The sequence below is a fragment of the Eretmochelys imbricata genome, chromosome 12 (genome assembly GCF_965152235.1).
Source record: "Eretmochelys imbricata isolate rEreImb1 chromosome 12, rEreImb1.hap1, whole genome shotgun sequence".
In the NCBI taxonomy this organism is placed as follows: domain Eukaryota; kingdom Metazoa; phylum Chordata; order Testudines; family Cheloniidae; genus Eretmochelys; species Eretmochelys imbricata.
The window spans coordinates 8,332,511-8,349,262 of NC_135583.1; the positions used below are offsets into that span (position 1 = coordinate 8,332,511).

Here is a 16,752-nt window from a genome sequence, read left to right on the forward strand (position 1 = left end):
GGAGGAGGAATTGACCCCCTGGAGTACCCTTGCAGACCCCAGTTTGAGAAACGCTGCTCTAGGCACCATTGCTTCAATACAGAAACAACACCCCTGGGACCCTAAACACCTACTTGTCACCTGCCACCCCACACTGGAACCCATAGGGTGCATCATCAAACAACTCCACCCCATATTTGATAGAGTCCCCATTCTGAAAGAAATAATTTCTGAACTCACTCCCTCCACTTCGGGCCTTCAGACAACCCCCTGACTTCTCCAAGCTTATCATTAGATGCAAGCTCCCCCAGTCAAGGACACACAAACTTAAAGTGCCACCCGACTCTGCCAGAACAACAGAGGCAACGCCTGCAATCATAGCTCCACTGCTACAATGATCAACACCCCCCACAACAAACCTTTCTCAAGATCCATGGATCCTACACAAGCCCATCACAACATGTGGGGTACCTCATCCAGTGCACTAAATGTCTCAATAACTGTGGGTGAAACTAATCACTGTGCTCTTGAATGAACTCACACAGAAAAATGGTGAAAGACAAAAACAGCCCATCACCTGTGGGTGAACATTTTTCACAAAGCAATCGCTCTATGTCTGACCTATCAGTCTTCATCCTCACAGGAAACCTGCACAAATCTTTCAAAAGATGAGCCTGGGGGCTTAAATTCATAATGCTGCTTGAGGCTAAAAATCCTGGACTGAACAGAGACAGTGGATTTATGGTTTATTACAACAATCTGTAACCCAGGAACTAACCAGCCTCTTTTTGTCCTGTGACTGCAGAGGTGTTAATGGGCCACTCTACCTTGAATGGCCCCTTCGAGTATGGACTAATTACTTTTGCTAAACAATCTGTCCACCTTGCATTTGGCTGTGATGCTTGGAGTACCTTTCCCAGTCCTGAAGAAGAGCTCTGTGTGGCTCGAAAGCTTGTCTCTCTAACCAGTAGAAGTTAGTTCAGTAAAATGTATTATCTCACCCACTTTCTCTCTCTCATATCCTGGGGCAGACATAAATACAACTATACCGCATACAAAAACAATGTAAGGAAAGAGAAGAGCACCATGTCTGAGTAAGTTACTGTTATACTTCTCTAATATTTGTATTGCATTAGCGCCCAGACCCGCCGGGTGCTTGGCACTGTACAAACATTTAACAAAGAGATAGTCCCTACCCGAAAGACCTTACAGTCTCAGAGTATGTCTACACTACAGTCTAACCCTAGAGAGAAGCAACGGGACTGAGACAGAGAGATGCTTTCTGTGCCAATGTCTCAAAGACAACTGCAAGAGACAGATTTCCTCAAATTCGGGGAATTATAAAAGACATCTCAGCAAAGTGCAGTGAGGAAAAATTGTTCCTGGCCCTGAAAGACAGGGGAGAAATGGCACTGCACCACTTACCATCCTGACACCAGATCAGGTATGGACAGTAATAACAAATGGACCCTCAAACAGTGTGTGACCCCATACTGGCTGGGACATACCTGCCCCTGACAGACACCTGAAGGGTCTTACACTTTAGCAACACATGTGTATCTTGTCATCCCAATAAAGTCTCATTGAATTGAACTGCTTTATCTAACCCTCCCTGATACCCTCCACAAACCCCAAACAACCAATAAACTGGCAATCCTCTGCTGTGTCATCTCCTTTCAGTCCAGCAGGCTCAGATCGCTGGATCTTGACTCAGTTTCCCTGGAAACAGGGATGTCCAGTTCCCATTGGCTCTCTGACAGATTCTGACATATCCATAGTTTGCAGATACCTGAAGCACAATTGCTTGGCTCTTCTCTTACTTTCAAGGTAAGCCATTAAGTCCTAAAAGTCAAGGAGAACCTCCCTGATCTGATGCTGTTTAGTGCAGAGTCTCTTTCCCATTCTTTGTCCCCAGTTGAAATTTTCTTCTGAACCCTCTTTCCTCCCTTGACATCAATGGTAAAACTCCCATTAATATGAACTGGATCACGGCTGTAGTGTGATTAAAAAAATAAATAAAGCAAGATATCAGTTTTATTTCCAAGCACAAAGTATTTATTTTTTGCCCATTTCATTAGGTGCTCAGTTTTCTCTGGCAGCTGGCGACTGTTGCCCTGAGGCACAATCGGTTCATGGCCAGTACTGTACACTTGTCCCTCATGTGTGTGTCATTTGCGGGATTAGCGAGACAAGGAGGGTGAGGTCATATCTTTTATTGGACCAACTTCTGTTGGTGAGAGAGACGAGCCTGCAAGCTTACCCAGAGCCCTTCTTCCAGTCTGTGTAAGCTTGAAAGCTTGTCTCTCTCACCAACTGAAGTTGGTCCAATAAAAGCTATTACCTCACCCACTTTGCCTCTCTAATATCCTGGGACCAACATGGCTACAACAGCACTGCACACATTTGGACGCTTGTCATTTTTGGTTTTAAGCCAAGGTGAGCTGCAGTGTCTTATCCTGGATTGCCATGTGCGGTTACCCATGACATGATTATTTATTATTTGTATAACAATAGTGCCTAGCAGCCCCAGTCATGGCCCAGGATCCCATTGTGCTAGGCACCATACAAACACAGTCCCTGCCCTAAATCTCTACTGCCCTCCTCTACGAGGTTCCAGGGACGGGGGTGGTTCTATCATTGGGGCACTATCCCACTCAGAAAAAAATGAGAAAATAAAATGTGAAATCAGTTGAGCCTCATCCCAGTTCCATGACTCATCCACAGCTGATCAGTCTTTAACAGAGTAGCTTCTAGAGACAAAGGATGCAGATGGATGCCCTGCATTGTATAGCACCATCCAGGGGTACCAAAGCAGCAGGATCAGTTTAGCTGCTGGAGGAGAACTGCTGTTCTTTAGTCACCCTACCCCTGTCAACCAGCTAATAAGTTTCTGCCCGCCTCTCCCATAAGCAGGAAGGTTTTGGCTTCTCCAGTCCTGATCAGTAGTTGGACTCCATGCCCTCTCCTGGGAAGTAAGGAGGAAGGAAAATGCTGCAGTGATGCAACCCAAGAACCTGATCCTCAGGTGATGCAAATAGAAGTCAATGGAGCTAGGACAGTTACCGCCTGCTGAGGATTTGGCCGTAAAACTCTAGCAGAACCAGCTGTTGCTCTGGTTTTGTTCCTGGTGTAGCTGGCTGAGCACCCCTAGCACCTACCTTCTAGCTGGAAGTGGAAGAGGGCTTGGCAGGAGAGACCAATATGATCAGGAATTTAAAGGGGCACACCTTGTAAAGGCCCAAAGCAAGATTTCTACAATGCGGCGTTGGCACAGAGGACCATCCAAATGTTAGGAGTGGATCTTGTGGGTGGGGTGTCTGTGTCTAGTGTAGGGTCTTTGGGATTTGAAGAGATTAGTCCCAAGCTTATTGTCAGAATTTTCCTGTGTGGTTTCAATAAGTGGCTGTCATTTCCTCCACACTGTGTTCAGCTTTCCACTGACCCATGAACTATGCAAACAATGGAAGTCACCGTGCCTTTTCTGCAATCAAGATTAAACTCGAACATAAGTTTGAGGGACAGAGGGCTGAGCACTTGCCGAGGCCAGATCCCACCTTCCTCCTGCCCTGCTCCTGCCCTAGATGTTTCTCGGACAGTTTGGAATGTCATTTGAAACCTCCCACCATTCGGTTTTTTCCTTTCTCTGGGCAGGTTCTTGGGCAGAGGGGAGTCAGGACCTGGCCAAGTCATGGTAGTAGGATATTGGGGATCCCTCAGATGTTCTCTCTGCATGAGAGAATAGCCCTGTCTCTCACTCTGCATTTTGTTCCACCTTGCCACCGGTCAGGAGATGCAGCACAGGATGATCAAGGGATAATAGGATAACTCCATCCTAAAGGCAAGTACAGAGGCTGTATTGTTGTGTTTAGAAGCACTGGATTTTCTGTGGGGGGAAGGAAAGGAGCAGGGCTGGCATATTATTCTTTATGGTTCTTATTCTGTATGACTATATTGTTATTATATATGGACTGCAAGCATCCCATGAGCTCTCCTTCTTCTCCAGGGTAACGCCTCTGGGGATTTGGAGGTCACCTCCCCATGGTGATTCTTTTTCCAATTGGCCCTGGTGTCTCTCCTCTCACTCTGTCCTCCTCCTCCTTGAGTTAGCTCTGCTTTGCAGAGAGGCTCCTCTTGTTGGCCTTTCCTCCCCCTTCTGGGTGTCACTTCTCCTTCTGGGTAGCTTCTGAGTTTGTAACACATCCTCTCATTCTCCATAGGATTGCCTCCAGTGCAGCCTTTCTGTCTTTGGAAAAGAATGGCTGTGGATGCAAACGTCACAGCTCCGGACCATCTCTGTAATAAAGTCCCCCAGGGGTGTCGGCTGTGTGATCTAGCTGTTCACGAGCAGACTCAGCAAAAGTGTGAGTAAGGAAGATGCGGTTGGCTAGTAACATGTAAGTAATATGGACAGCCAGTCCATTGTCACTCAGAGCATATGACAAAGGCATGCCCAGCATATGTCCCACAGGGACTGAGCACATGTCCAGTTCGGCAGTGTTGTGGCAGAATCCCTGGATCTCTATGCCTTGGGAATGCTCTGCAGCTGAGCATGCTCCGTGCCCTTACATGCCCAAATAATCATGTCTTGGATCACAAAGTCAACAGGAAAGTACTAAATATAGCAACCAGACCTTTCCGTTTGTTCCCAGAGCCCAAAAACTGCTCTCATACTGCGGTGCATTACTAAGCCCTTTCTTTGCTACAGAATTCCTGTGACCACCTCCACAACGAGAAGTAAATTTGGAACCAGAGTTGAATCTAACCAGATCATATGGATGTGTACAACAGCAGAATGGCATTTTAGCCTTTTTGCATGATACAGACTCCTGACCTGGCAATGGTAGAAAAGGCCACAGCCTAAGCATCAGAGAGGGCTCGAGGACAAAGGCAGGGAAAGCCATAAACATGTCTGGCTGGTAAAGGACACAAGGAAGAACTCAGTGCTGCTAGGAAAGAGATGTCCTTCCAGTTCCACTATATAAGGATCCCAGGGGTTGGATTCAAGCCTTCACACAATGATTTAGACCTTGGAGAAGCTGTGGCTGGCAGCTGGTGTTTTTTAAGCTTCTTTTTAAATAGATATCTGTAAAAAAAACCAGCTCTCCCTTTTTCACACCACACCAAAAGGCAGCACTCCTAAACCATGCAGGAACAACCAACAGAATGGTTCTCACCATGTCCAGCTGCAGATGGAACTGTGGGTCTTTATTGGATCAGTCAGAGCCCAAAGAAAGAGCTGTCAGCTCCAGGAAGTTTGAAGCTGAGTTAGAGTGACATCTTGTTCAGTCAGCTAGTGAGTCAGGTGTATGGTTCCTTTGATGTCCCTGATTCTGCAGGGTGTTTGTTCAAACATCTGTGCTTTCTATCACAGTGGGTCCTGCAGTCTCCAAAGCACGCTCTTCTGCCTTGTGATTAGAGAGAGGAGGCCCACACATCCACTGATTGTTTGCTTCCCTTGGTGGCAAATGCATTTTTCAAAGGCTGTGATCAGGCACGGAGTGAAGGGGATGACACACTTGAACTTTATATAATTCTGTTACATTTTAAACAAATTAATCCTGGATCCGATTCTTCGCTGCTTCCACAAGTTCCAAAAAACTAAGATATGGGAGGGAGGGATTCTCAGAGAAACTGATTTACATCGGTTGTAGAGTTCCTTTAGGGGCTAGATCACGCCACCGGGGCACTGGCCTGAGTAGAGAGGCAATATGGAGCTGCACTGCCCCGTGCTGGGCTTGGGGAGGGATTCAGACACAATTTCTTCTTGCACTCCCCACTGTGCAGAACAGCCTGGTCCCCCAGAACGGCTGGTCTCCTCTGTGATCCAGTGTAGGAGGCGGGGAAGAGCCATGGCCCCACCTCTTTCTCATCACTGCCTACCCCCTTGGGACAACGTGGGCTCCTAGAGGTGCACAGAGAGAGTCTGTGATGGTCTGAGACTGTGATTAGTTCTTGGATGGGGTATGCGATGGGGAAAGGCTCCCCATGCCCTCCATCTCCCCAAGCACCTGGGGAAGGGCCTCTCACCATGAAGTCCTGCATGATAAGGACATTTGCAGCAGTCCAGTTGTCAATGTCAGGTAGAGTTTTGCCCATGAAAGGATCCATGCTGTGTCCATGAAAGATCAATTAACACCTGTAAAGCTCTTTGAAGTTATAAAGTGCCAAGTAAGAGCAAAGTGTTATTCTCATTAATGCCTGGAGCATTGGCATTTCCCAGGCTGCAAGCCCAATGCATCTATTTGAATATATTACTGCATATGGCTGCAGTCTCTGAAGGGTTTGAAAGTACTGTGCTCACAAGAATTGTAGGCAGCTACGCTCCATTCAACTCTTTTCTATCCCATCCTCAACAGATTCCAAGGTAGGGGAAAGGAGCGAACAGGGACTAGTCCTTTGACTCTGTGAAAAAGTGGCTGAGGCCAACATTTTCAAAAGTGGCTGCTGATTTTGGGTGCCCATCTTGAGACATCTCAGGTTGTGGGTGTTCAGTTGCTCAGAACATCGAGCCGAAGCTGTCGAAAGATGTGCTCCCAGGAATCGAGGGATCCAAAATGAGTAGGCACGTCTGAAAATCTGGCCGCGTGTGTGCCAGTCCCAGAGGCTGATGATCCCGAGCACTTTAAGCTAAAGCAAGAACATGTATCGTCGGTGATTATTCTATACTTAGCTTCATCTCTGTTCTGTGGTAATGAATACTTGGAAGGAACTTAGCAAACATGGGGTGACCAGCATGTGATCAAAATGCCCTAATGTACAATTAACTCCGATGTTCAAAAATACAAGGCCCTTTATGGATCAGAAATCCAGGCTTGTTGTGATACAGCTGCATTCCTTGGCCTTATTCTTATATTTCACTTACACTGGAGTAAATCAAGATTAAATCACTGAAGTCAAAAGTGTTTACTGGTGTAAAACCCATCAGAATTAAGTCCCTTGGGTGAGATTATCAGCTTGCTTTCAACACTCCTGCTAATGCAAGATCCTAACCCTTAGAAATAAAAGATGTTCCCTTTTCAAAAGTACAGTGCAACCGGACAATTGTAATTCAGCAAAAACCTAATTAAAGACAAAGGGATATTGCCTGAATTAGGACTGCCCTATAACATCAACAGATATTAAGGTTACTTTGCACTTGCATAGGGCTTTCAACCCAAGGATCTCAAAGTACTTGGCAAACAGTAAAGAATTCAGGCTCAAAGCACCCCAGGAGGCATGGAAGAATCATTATCCTTATTTTACTTATTATTATTTACACACACACACACACACACACACACACTCTTAAAAGAAGGTTAAAGTTGCAAAGTCAAGCCCTCAAAAGTGAGGAAAGGCCAGAATCAAGGTTTGCAGTCTTGTTGTAGCCATGCCAGTCCCAAGATATTAGAGAGACAAGGTGGGTGAGTTCATATATTTTATTGGACCAACTTCTCTTGGTGAAAGAGACAAGTTTTTGAGCAATACACAGCTCTTCTTCAGTTCTGGGAAAGGCACTCAGTGTCACAGCTAAATACAAGGTGGAACAGATTGTTTATCATGCGTAGTTAACGTATATAGTAAGAGACCATTCAACGGGAGGTGGCCAGTTAACACCCCTGCAGTCCAAGGGCAAAAAAGGGGGGCTAGTGGGTTACAGATTGTTGTAATCAGCCATAAATCCATTGTCTTCATTAAAGACCATGATTTTTAGTGTTTAGCAAAGTTATGAATGTAAGTTCCCAGGCTTTTCTTTTGACAGTGTTGTGCAGGTTTCTCCTAAGGAGGAGAACTGAGAGGTCAGATATGGAGTGATTGTTGTGTGAAAAGCGTACACCCATAAGTGACAGAATGTTTTGTCTTTTATTGTGTTTCTGTGTGAGTTCATTCGAGAACACAGTGATTATCCTGGGTTTCACCCACAGAGTTGAGACATTTAGTGCACTGTATGAGGTATACCACATGTTGTTACAGGCATGTGAAGGAGGACCCACGGATTGTGAAAGGTGTGTTGTGGGAGGGTGTTGATCATTGTAGCAGTGAAGAGACATCTGCAGGTTTTGCATCTGTTGCTATGGCAGGGTCTGGGCACTACTTTAAGTTCTTAGGTCCTGGTCTGTGCGGAGCTTGTGTCTGATGATGAGTTTGGCAAGGTTGGGGGGCTGTTTGAAGGCCAGAAGAGGGGGTTTGGGAAAGATTTGGTGGTCCCCATTGAGGATGGGTTGTAATTGTTTAATGATACCCCATATGGCAAGTGACAACGAGGTCTGTGTGGTCGGAGGTTCTCCTTCCCCCGGCCATATTGAAGTAGTTTCTCTTGGGGTCTTTGGGTGACCTGTTCCATGATGTGATCTACTTCTCTGGTGGAGCATCCTTGTTCGCTAAAGGTGGTGTTAAGGTGTGTATCCTGGAATTTCTCCTTGGAGCATATTCTGTGCTATCTGAATGCCTGGCTGTAGATTACAGATTTCTTGGTGTGTTTGGGGTGGTTACTGGATCTGTGAAGGTAGGTGTGGTGATCCATGAGTTCCTTGTCCATGGTTGTTTGTAATGTTCCATTGCTGAAGCTGATCGTGAGTCCAGGAAGTTGATATTGGTGCAGGACTGTTCTAGAGAACACTCTTCTAGCCTTCAAACAACGCCCCAGACTCACCAAGCTCATCATTGGAAGCAAGCTCCCCACAGACCAGGGGACACAACTCAAAGTGGCACCAGACCCTGCCAGAACAACAGATGCAAAACCTGCTGGCATTTCTCCACTGCTGCAATGCATTATATGTACAATGGACAGGATGGGAGCATATTAATGTTGACTGGAGTCTTCTGCGGTATGCACCGGATATAAATGCTTGTACATCTGCTATGTATTTTGAAAATAGATCTCCTTGTTTGTCCTCGTGTGCTGAAGGGACTTTTTATCCTCTAAGGATTGTTTGCTACAGATAAACTCTATAGGTAAGTGCATGTGACCTTTCATCAATCAGAAAAAAAGACCAGATGATGGAGTGGTTTGAGGGGAAGTCCCAGGACCTTAAACAGCCAGGACTCCTGTGGCAGCCGTTAGTCCTACTGTGAATTGGGTTCTTGGGAAGGGAGGGTGGGAATATTTGTAGAGGGCGTGAGCAGTTTGTGCTTTCAGTTGCACTTGGAGAGAGCATTGCACCTGACTGCTGGACCTGAAGTTTACCACTGGGGCCTCAAAATAGAGCCTGGGGCCAGCTGCCCTGCTGGTGGCTGATGTTTAAAGAGGAGGGGAGGCCTGAAAACAGATCCCGTGACCAGCAACATTATAGTTGGCTGACATTGAGGAGGAGCAGGCAGGCTGGAAGCTGAACATAGCAGCCCATCCTCTCTGGCATCTCACTAACCTCCCTCTCTCCTGAAGAATTAGCAACCGATTCAATGACTGTGCTCACATTAGCAGATGTATCCGCTGCAAATAGCACTTTGCTTAGCACTTAGCACATCATCCTTTGATGCAACGCTGAGCTCCCTGGCATTGGTCCAGCATACCACTAAAGCACATGCTTGGCTTTAAGCATGGGAGTCACTCTGTTAACATGCTTCAGTGCTTTGCTGGATGGCTAGGGTGACCAGACAGCAAATGTGAAAAATCGGGATGGGGTAGGGGGGTAATAGGAGCCTATATAAGAAAAAGATCCAAAAATCGGGACATCTGGTCACCCCAGAGCATGCAGCACCTGGCAGGATCAAGCCCTGCCTACCTCTGGCTTTATGATGCAATGGTGGAAAAGGCTGTTCCATAATCTAACTGGTCTTTAAGGATAACAATCTCAGCAGAGAGGCCAAGGATTTAAAGGGCCAAGGAAATGGAACCATGACAGCTGGTCCGAATTAAGACCCAGCATGTGGAAAGCTTCCATTGCTGCTGCCAAGGCTTTACCTGTTCTGAGGAAAGACAGGACTGCAGTCTCCAGGTCAGCCCAGCACCTTTCACCATCCCAAAGACAAGAAACGAATTGGCCTGGCTACCTCTGTCACTCACGTCTCTGAAGTACCGGGAGGGAGGGATTTTTCTCCATGATGGAAGAGTTTACTGGGTGGAAAAACACCAGCCTCCGGCTCGGCACTGGAGAGAAGTCCATTTGTGCTGCCCACGTCACACATGGCTGAAAACAATCCATGGCCATTGTGAAAAGCAGAGCCTGGTACCCATGCCAAGGTCAGGGTGACCTAGGCTTTGCTGACGCTCGGGTAGCAGTTTCACCAGTGGTTTCAAACATGGGAGCACTAGTGCGGACAGGCACCAGCACCTGCCAGGGTTTTAAGCATCCTATCACGCTGCCTTGCCCTGAGCAGGGTTACCCCTGGACCCCTGTCTTCACCACTGCTCCCACCATGCTGCTGCGGGCAGAACTGAACCAGTGGGAGCAAGAACAGGGAATTTCACACAGCCTTAGGCCGAGGTGCTGACAGCCAGGCCAGGTGATGCGGTGTCACCAGACAGAGCTAAGGCTCAGGGCAATGCCAAGGTGTCACTCCAGAAGGAAATGGTAGAAGACAATAAGCATCAGTTGCCACTGTGGGCCACTCATTTTCCCCCTCATTTCACACATGGGCAGCCACTTTCCCTCACCTGACAGGCCTATGGGTTTTGCGAGCTTAATACCCGTTTTTAATAGAAGAGAGGACTGCAGGGCGGCGTGTTTCATGTACCCCCCGCCAGTGTTCTGTGGGGGTCTAAGGAAGGCAGACAAGCGCGCTCGCTAATGCTTGATTGGGGTCAGGGTAGGTCATTGAAACAAACACGACCAGGGAGGATGGCAGTATCACTGTCAAACCCTATGGTGAGCACATTCCCCGTAGCATTCACTCTGAACCAAATCTGTCTCTGACAGTATCTTAGAAGAAGGTTGATTAGAAAACTGGCCTGGGGATCAGGAGACCCGAAGTCTGCCACTGACATGTTGTGTGACCTTTGGCAGATCACATCACCTCTCTCAGCATCGCCAGCTGTAAAATGGCTATAATAATGAGGGAGGCAGTGTGGCCAGCAGGAATGAGGGAATGGCTGGGAGTCAGAGTGCGGAGTTCTAATCCTAGCTCTGCTAGTGACTCACAGTGTGGCCTTGGGCCTCTCACTTAACCTCTCTCCTCAGTTTCCTCAGCTTTACTAAGGGTCGGTAAACCTGACTTACTGAGTGTCATGAGAATGGAACAGTTCAGATTTTTAACAGTGCAGTTTCCTTTGTGGGGACAAAGGAGACACAATATGTGCTGACACAGCAGCAGAACATCCTGGAGCAATGCGTGGTCATTGGCACAAACCTCTACGCTGCAGTGCAGGATTGTAATGCAGTGGGGTCTCCCTTTCCTTCCCCAAAATTCTAAGGCAAGTCCCGTCCCTATTAATTTTTCTTCCTGTTTTCCCTCACCCCCTTTCTCTTCTCTCACCAGCCTCTTTCCTTCACTGACAAAGGAGTATACAGCTACTATACAATTGGGGCTAGAATCTTTGATGAATTTCCCAGCTTCTAACAGCCAGCAGTCACATTCTGATTGGAATCACAGGGTCGTTTTCAGCAAATTAAAGGGAAATAAATGGGCCAGATGATATCTGGGGGAACTGGAAGCCCAGTTCATTTGGGCATCCAAATCTTTTAGGCAGCTTTGAAAACCCCCACGTAAAACCTCTAACTTTCCCCCCATTGCTGCCTCCTCTGTGTTGCCCAATAGGTCCCACCCAGGAATTTGCATTAGAGAACTCAGGAACACATTATTCCCCCCATACAACATTTGGCATGTGGTGGTATTAAGGCGCTCCTGGGATATGCAAAGACTAGGATCAGCGAGATCAGTTTTCAGGAGGGGGAGAGCAGAGTTGGTATAAACCAGTGTTAGTCATTTCCCATCAGTAATCCTTTATCAATGGTTGCCATCAGCTGAAACCAGGAGAGTTTGCTTTTACCAGTGACTAGCACCCGAAAAACCGGAAGAGTTCATTCCAAGGCCAAAACCTGGCCTGAAAAAGTCACATCCCAACCCACCGTGCATTCAACCACATTCTATTGGCAGTAAAACGTCAGAACATTTTCTTGGTTTCCTCTGGTCAGAATAACTGGGGGTCTCAGGTCTTGCGAGAGGGTTTCTAGCCAGGCCATATAGAGGGAGCTGGGGCATCGCCCCTTTCTGCCTATTGGCAAGGTTCTGGAAAGGAGAAGAACAAAAACAAGAGAGGTATAAAGGGGGGGAGGAGAAAACCCTTGCATCTATTTTTGCCTTGGAAGAGTTTTATTCCCTGTGTAACGAGTCCATGTAGATTTGCAGATTATAGATCCACCTCATACACAAAAAGAACAGGAGGACTTGTGGCACCTTAGAGACTAACCAATTTATTTGAGCATAAGCTTTCATGAGCTACAGCATCCGATGAAGTGAGCTATAGCTCACGAAAGCTTATGCTCAAATAAATCGGTTAGTCTCTAAGGTGCCACAAGTCCTCCTGGTCTTTTCACGAATACAGACTAACATGGCTGCTACTCTGAAACCTCATACCAACTGCATGCCACCAACTTTCTGGGTCCTGTCCACCACACTGATTCCTGTTCACTTTGAATTCTGCTTTCTTTGTACTATCTCTGCTAGCAGAGGAGCTGAGCAGAACTGGTAAACTTGACTCGCCCTATAAACAGTCCTTGTGCTGCAGATGCTTCCATAGGCAGCCCCTGTTTAAGATTCAGTTCCCTGAATAGGTTGTGTCATGTCAAGCATTCACAAATGAAGAGCTGTGTTTCCTCAACTGGTCACTAGGTGGCCTGTGACTACACGCTGTGGGGGGAGTTCAGTGCTCGTGACGTGTAGCTCTTACAATCAGGGCAAGGACCAGAAGAAAGTTAAGTGAATTCAGTCAGCTGGCCTTGACAGGAGAGGGGCTCGGCTTCCTGTGTCACATTTGTGACCAACACAGTCTGGAGGGTTGAAAAGATTTCTGAATGAATGACAGTCTCACAAGAGTCAAAATCTAACTGGGCATCACTGACACAGGGACACCTGCTCGCCTGTTTATGGCCATAAGAATGTAGCCTCCAAAACTACACCCAATAGGCCTTATGGGCCAGATTTTGTTGTGAAATCCGGCCCTTTTGCACCATTCAGGAGGTGAAACAGGGGCCAGAAAGCAGATGGACCTCCCCAGTTGAGAATTCCCCCACCATGTGGAGTCATCAGCCATGTGACAGACCCAGAGTAACCCACTCCTACACAACTCCCACACACCACCTTGGCAAAGCCAATACAACTGGAGTGCTGTTGCATTCCAGCTATTCTGAGCCTGAGATTGGCCCTTTTACGGGATTATACCAACTGGTATAGTTTAAAGCAACCTTGAGGCTGCTCTAAATTATGCCAGGACAGGTTCCAGCATCGAGCCAACCTGAATCAGGGAGCTGCAACCAGCTTTTTTGTGGCCCCTTCCCCTCTTCTGGAGCAACAGAGAACCTGGCCTTCTAGGTGGAGATTATATCATCAGAGGAGCAATTATCCAGTCTACACAATTAGGTCTGCTCCAAACTGCTGCACTATTGTACAAACAAATTGAAAAAATATTGCATTATGCTACAGTAATGATCCTGAGCCCTACCTCCTATAACAACATCACTCATAGTGTATGAGGCCATCACTGTAGAAAACTAGTATTTTTCGGTGGGCTTTTCTGCAAATGCTGCGTAGAAGGGGGTATACTTGTGGGCATACATGGACTGGTAGTGTCTGCTTAGTTGTTATTATGTAGAAGGAAGAAGACTGAAGGGACTGTTTCCATAGTAATCTATCCAAGAACAAGAACAGCCCGTCAATACACTGACTTGCTGGAGAAGACAATACATAAGAGGCACATTATGGACCCTGATCACCCTGGAGGCTGCTGTTACTTACATGGCTATGAGAGCAGCATCCCGTGAGTAATCCAGCAAAATCTCATTCAGTCTCACTTGGCGAAGTGACTAAGGAGCAAGAAGTAAAAATCACATCAGCACAAAGTCAATCAGGCAGCGTCCCCCCGGAATGCCCGCGGATTTCCCTGATTCAACACCCGCCGTCCCCAGTGGGAGTCATTCCATCGACTTCAGTGAGTCCTGAGCACATGCTGCAGGGCTGTGGTTGTTTGCCAAACAGAGGAGAGATCTGTGACACTCGGGACTGTCCCATGGGATCAAGGCTGGGTTTACAATAGCTCCAGTGGCATCATGGAGCATGGGCCCATGCTCAGAAGGGGCCCCGGCCTGCTCTGCTTGCCCTGTGCCCCAAGACCCCGCTGGCTCCCCCCGCCCACCACTTGCTCCTCTCGGCCTGCCCGCTGGCTGGCCAAGGGCTCCTCTCTGCTCCCTGGCCCCACCCCCCCTGCTCAGACCCCAGTGCACCTCCAGCTCTGGGAAGTCTCTGCTTCCCACCACCTGTGGGCCCCCACCTGTCCCCCCAGAGCTGGGCCGCTTGGGACTGGAGCAGAAGACTGGCCAGTCTCAGCCAGGTGTGTGTCTGTGTGTGTGTGTGTGGGGGGGGGGGGAAACAGTGTGGAGGGCTTGGCTGGGACCCTCCTGGCAAGTGCGTCTTGAGGGAGCCCGGCCGGGCAGGCCCTGGCCTGGCTAATCACGCCACTCCCGAGGGGCCGGAGCGACTCCCAGCCCTGGGACTGCACTGCCGGCTCAGCCCGGGAGACACAGTTGCCTCCCAGAGGGCTGGTGAGTGCGGCCAGGAGGCAGAGCTTGGGGGAGTGGGTCTGTGGGGAGTATGGGGGATTGCTGGGCTGTGAAGCTGTGGGGAGGATCTGTGTGTGTTGGGGCACTAGGGAGTGGGGGTTCTGTGGGGGGTGCTAGGCAGTTGTTGTGGGGCTGTGGGCAGGGGTGGTGTTGTGCAGGATCCTGTGCATTTGTGGGTGGGTCTGGGCGGGCGCTAGGCATAGTGGGTCCAAGGGGCCTCTGGCCATAGGGAGTCGGGGAGTGTTGGGCGGGGGGGGCTGTGTGGTGCGGCATAGGCCTGCCCCTGAGGGGAAGGGGCTTGTTGCCAGCACAGGGTCGGGCAGGCCACTGTGCGTCTGGCAACTGCTGGTTTGTAAATAGTGCCCTCGCATTGGGCGGAGCAGGGCCACCCCTGCCACGCCATGCCCCATTGCCTCTGGCTGGCCCCTCGCCATGCTCCATTTCCTCCATGGGGTCCACATATATGTTTGGCGCCGGGCCCACAAAAGGTTAATCCGGCCCTGCATGAGATTAAGGATGAACCATGACCTCACCCTGGTTACTGGTGAGGCCCCTAGCTGCCAGCACCAGGCATTCCTAAAGTCAGCCCGGTCTGCCTGCTGACCTCGTCTCCAGCCAAACGATGCCGCCTCCCTTAACCTCTCTCTTCCAAACCCTTTGGTCCTTCCACTGCTTCAGCATGGAATCAGCATGAAAACCCTCTGCAGCTCACTCTGTTCTCCACAGCAGCAGACGAGCTCATGAAGGATCCAGTCTGCACCCAGCGAAGTCAACAGCAACACTTCCATTGACATCAGTGGGTGCAGGATGGAGCCCAGAGGGCTCCCAAATCATTAAGGGCCCAATCCTGTAAGGTGCTGAATGCTATTGCCTTGTAGTGATTTCAGTGGGAGTGGAGGGTGCTCAGCAACCCACAGGAGGCGCTCACGGCACCTTACAGGATTGGGATCCTGGAAAAGCCTGGAAGCAAGAAAAGCTTTCTGAATCGTGGATTAGGTCAGGAAAATCCTTTACATGAGAATTCCTAGGTATTCTCCCTTGCCCAGCTGTTGAAATCTCCCAATAGCAGTGGTCATGTCCCTACCTTTGCTTTGTTTTTATTAACCTCCTCATCAGAAATCTTCCAGGGGCAGTCACGCCTCATTTCATTCACCACGGCCTCGTCCTTAAACCCATCGTTCAGCCTGAAGGGGGCGATCAAGTCATCAAATCTCTTGATGCTGCAAACAAACAAAGAGCATGATAGGATTGGAGCTCTGTCCTGACATTTGCTGTACTGGGTAAATGCTGCTAGGGTTTGTGAGCAAGCCAGGGGATCACACTAGAAAGATGGCGGCTGTTGTTTGTTTCTGTCTTCTGAAGAGAGATCCTGGATCAACAAGAGTGCTGGTCAGGTCTGAGTCATCATGGATAGTTCCCTGAAAACTTCAGCTCAATGCACAGCGGTGATCAAGAAAGCTAACAGTATGTTAAGAGCCATTAAGAAAGGGGTAGAAAATAAGACAGAAAATATCATAATGCCTCTATATAAATCCATGGTTCACCCACACCTTGAATACTGGGTGCAGGTCTGGTTCCCCCATTTCATAAAGGATATCATGGAACTGGAACTGGTTCAGAAAAGGGCAACAAAGACCATCAAGGGTCTGGAATGGCTTCCATATGAGGAGAGACTAAAAAGATCAAGGCTGTTCAGCTTAGAAAAGTGGTGACTGAAGTGGAATATGACGGAGGGCTATAAAAGCACAAATGGTGAGGAGAAAGTGAATAGAGAAGTGTTATTTATACTTTCCTACAATACAAAAAACTGAGGTCACCCAATGAAATTAATGGGCAGCAGGTTTAATACAAACAACAGAAAATGCTTTTTCACACAACACACAAATTAACCTGTGGAACTCATTGCCATAGGGTGTTACAATAGCTAAATGTATAACTGGGTTAAAAAAAACCTGGATAAGTTCATGGAGGATAGCCATTGATGGACCTATTAACCACTTGATATACCCACAATCAAGACACACACACACACACAGGAACCACGTCTAGAGAATGAAAGAGGCAAAGACAAAAACTGTAGCAA

General features: G+C 48.1%; 1 protein-coding gene across 1 annotated transcript in view; it reads right to left on the reverse strand.

Annotated features, from left to right (window-relative positions):
• Window positions 1-11,981: 11,981 nt before the first annotated feature.
• The window catches only part of SLC12A3 (solute carrier family 12 member 3), a 36,371-nt gene continuing 31,600 nt past the window's right edge, over window positions 11,982-16,752 (reverse strand). The window contains exons 24-26 of the mRNA XM_077830939.1: window positions 15,754-15,889; window positions 13,849-13,916; window positions 11,982-12,123 (exon numbers count right to left, since the gene is read on the reverse strand). Of these exons, the coding sequence (XP_077687065.1) occupies window positions 11,982-12,123; window positions 13,849-13,916; window positions 15,754-15,889 (346 nt within the window). The remainder of the gene's footprint in view (window positions 12,124-13,848; window positions 13,917-15,753; window positions 15,890-16,752) is intronic.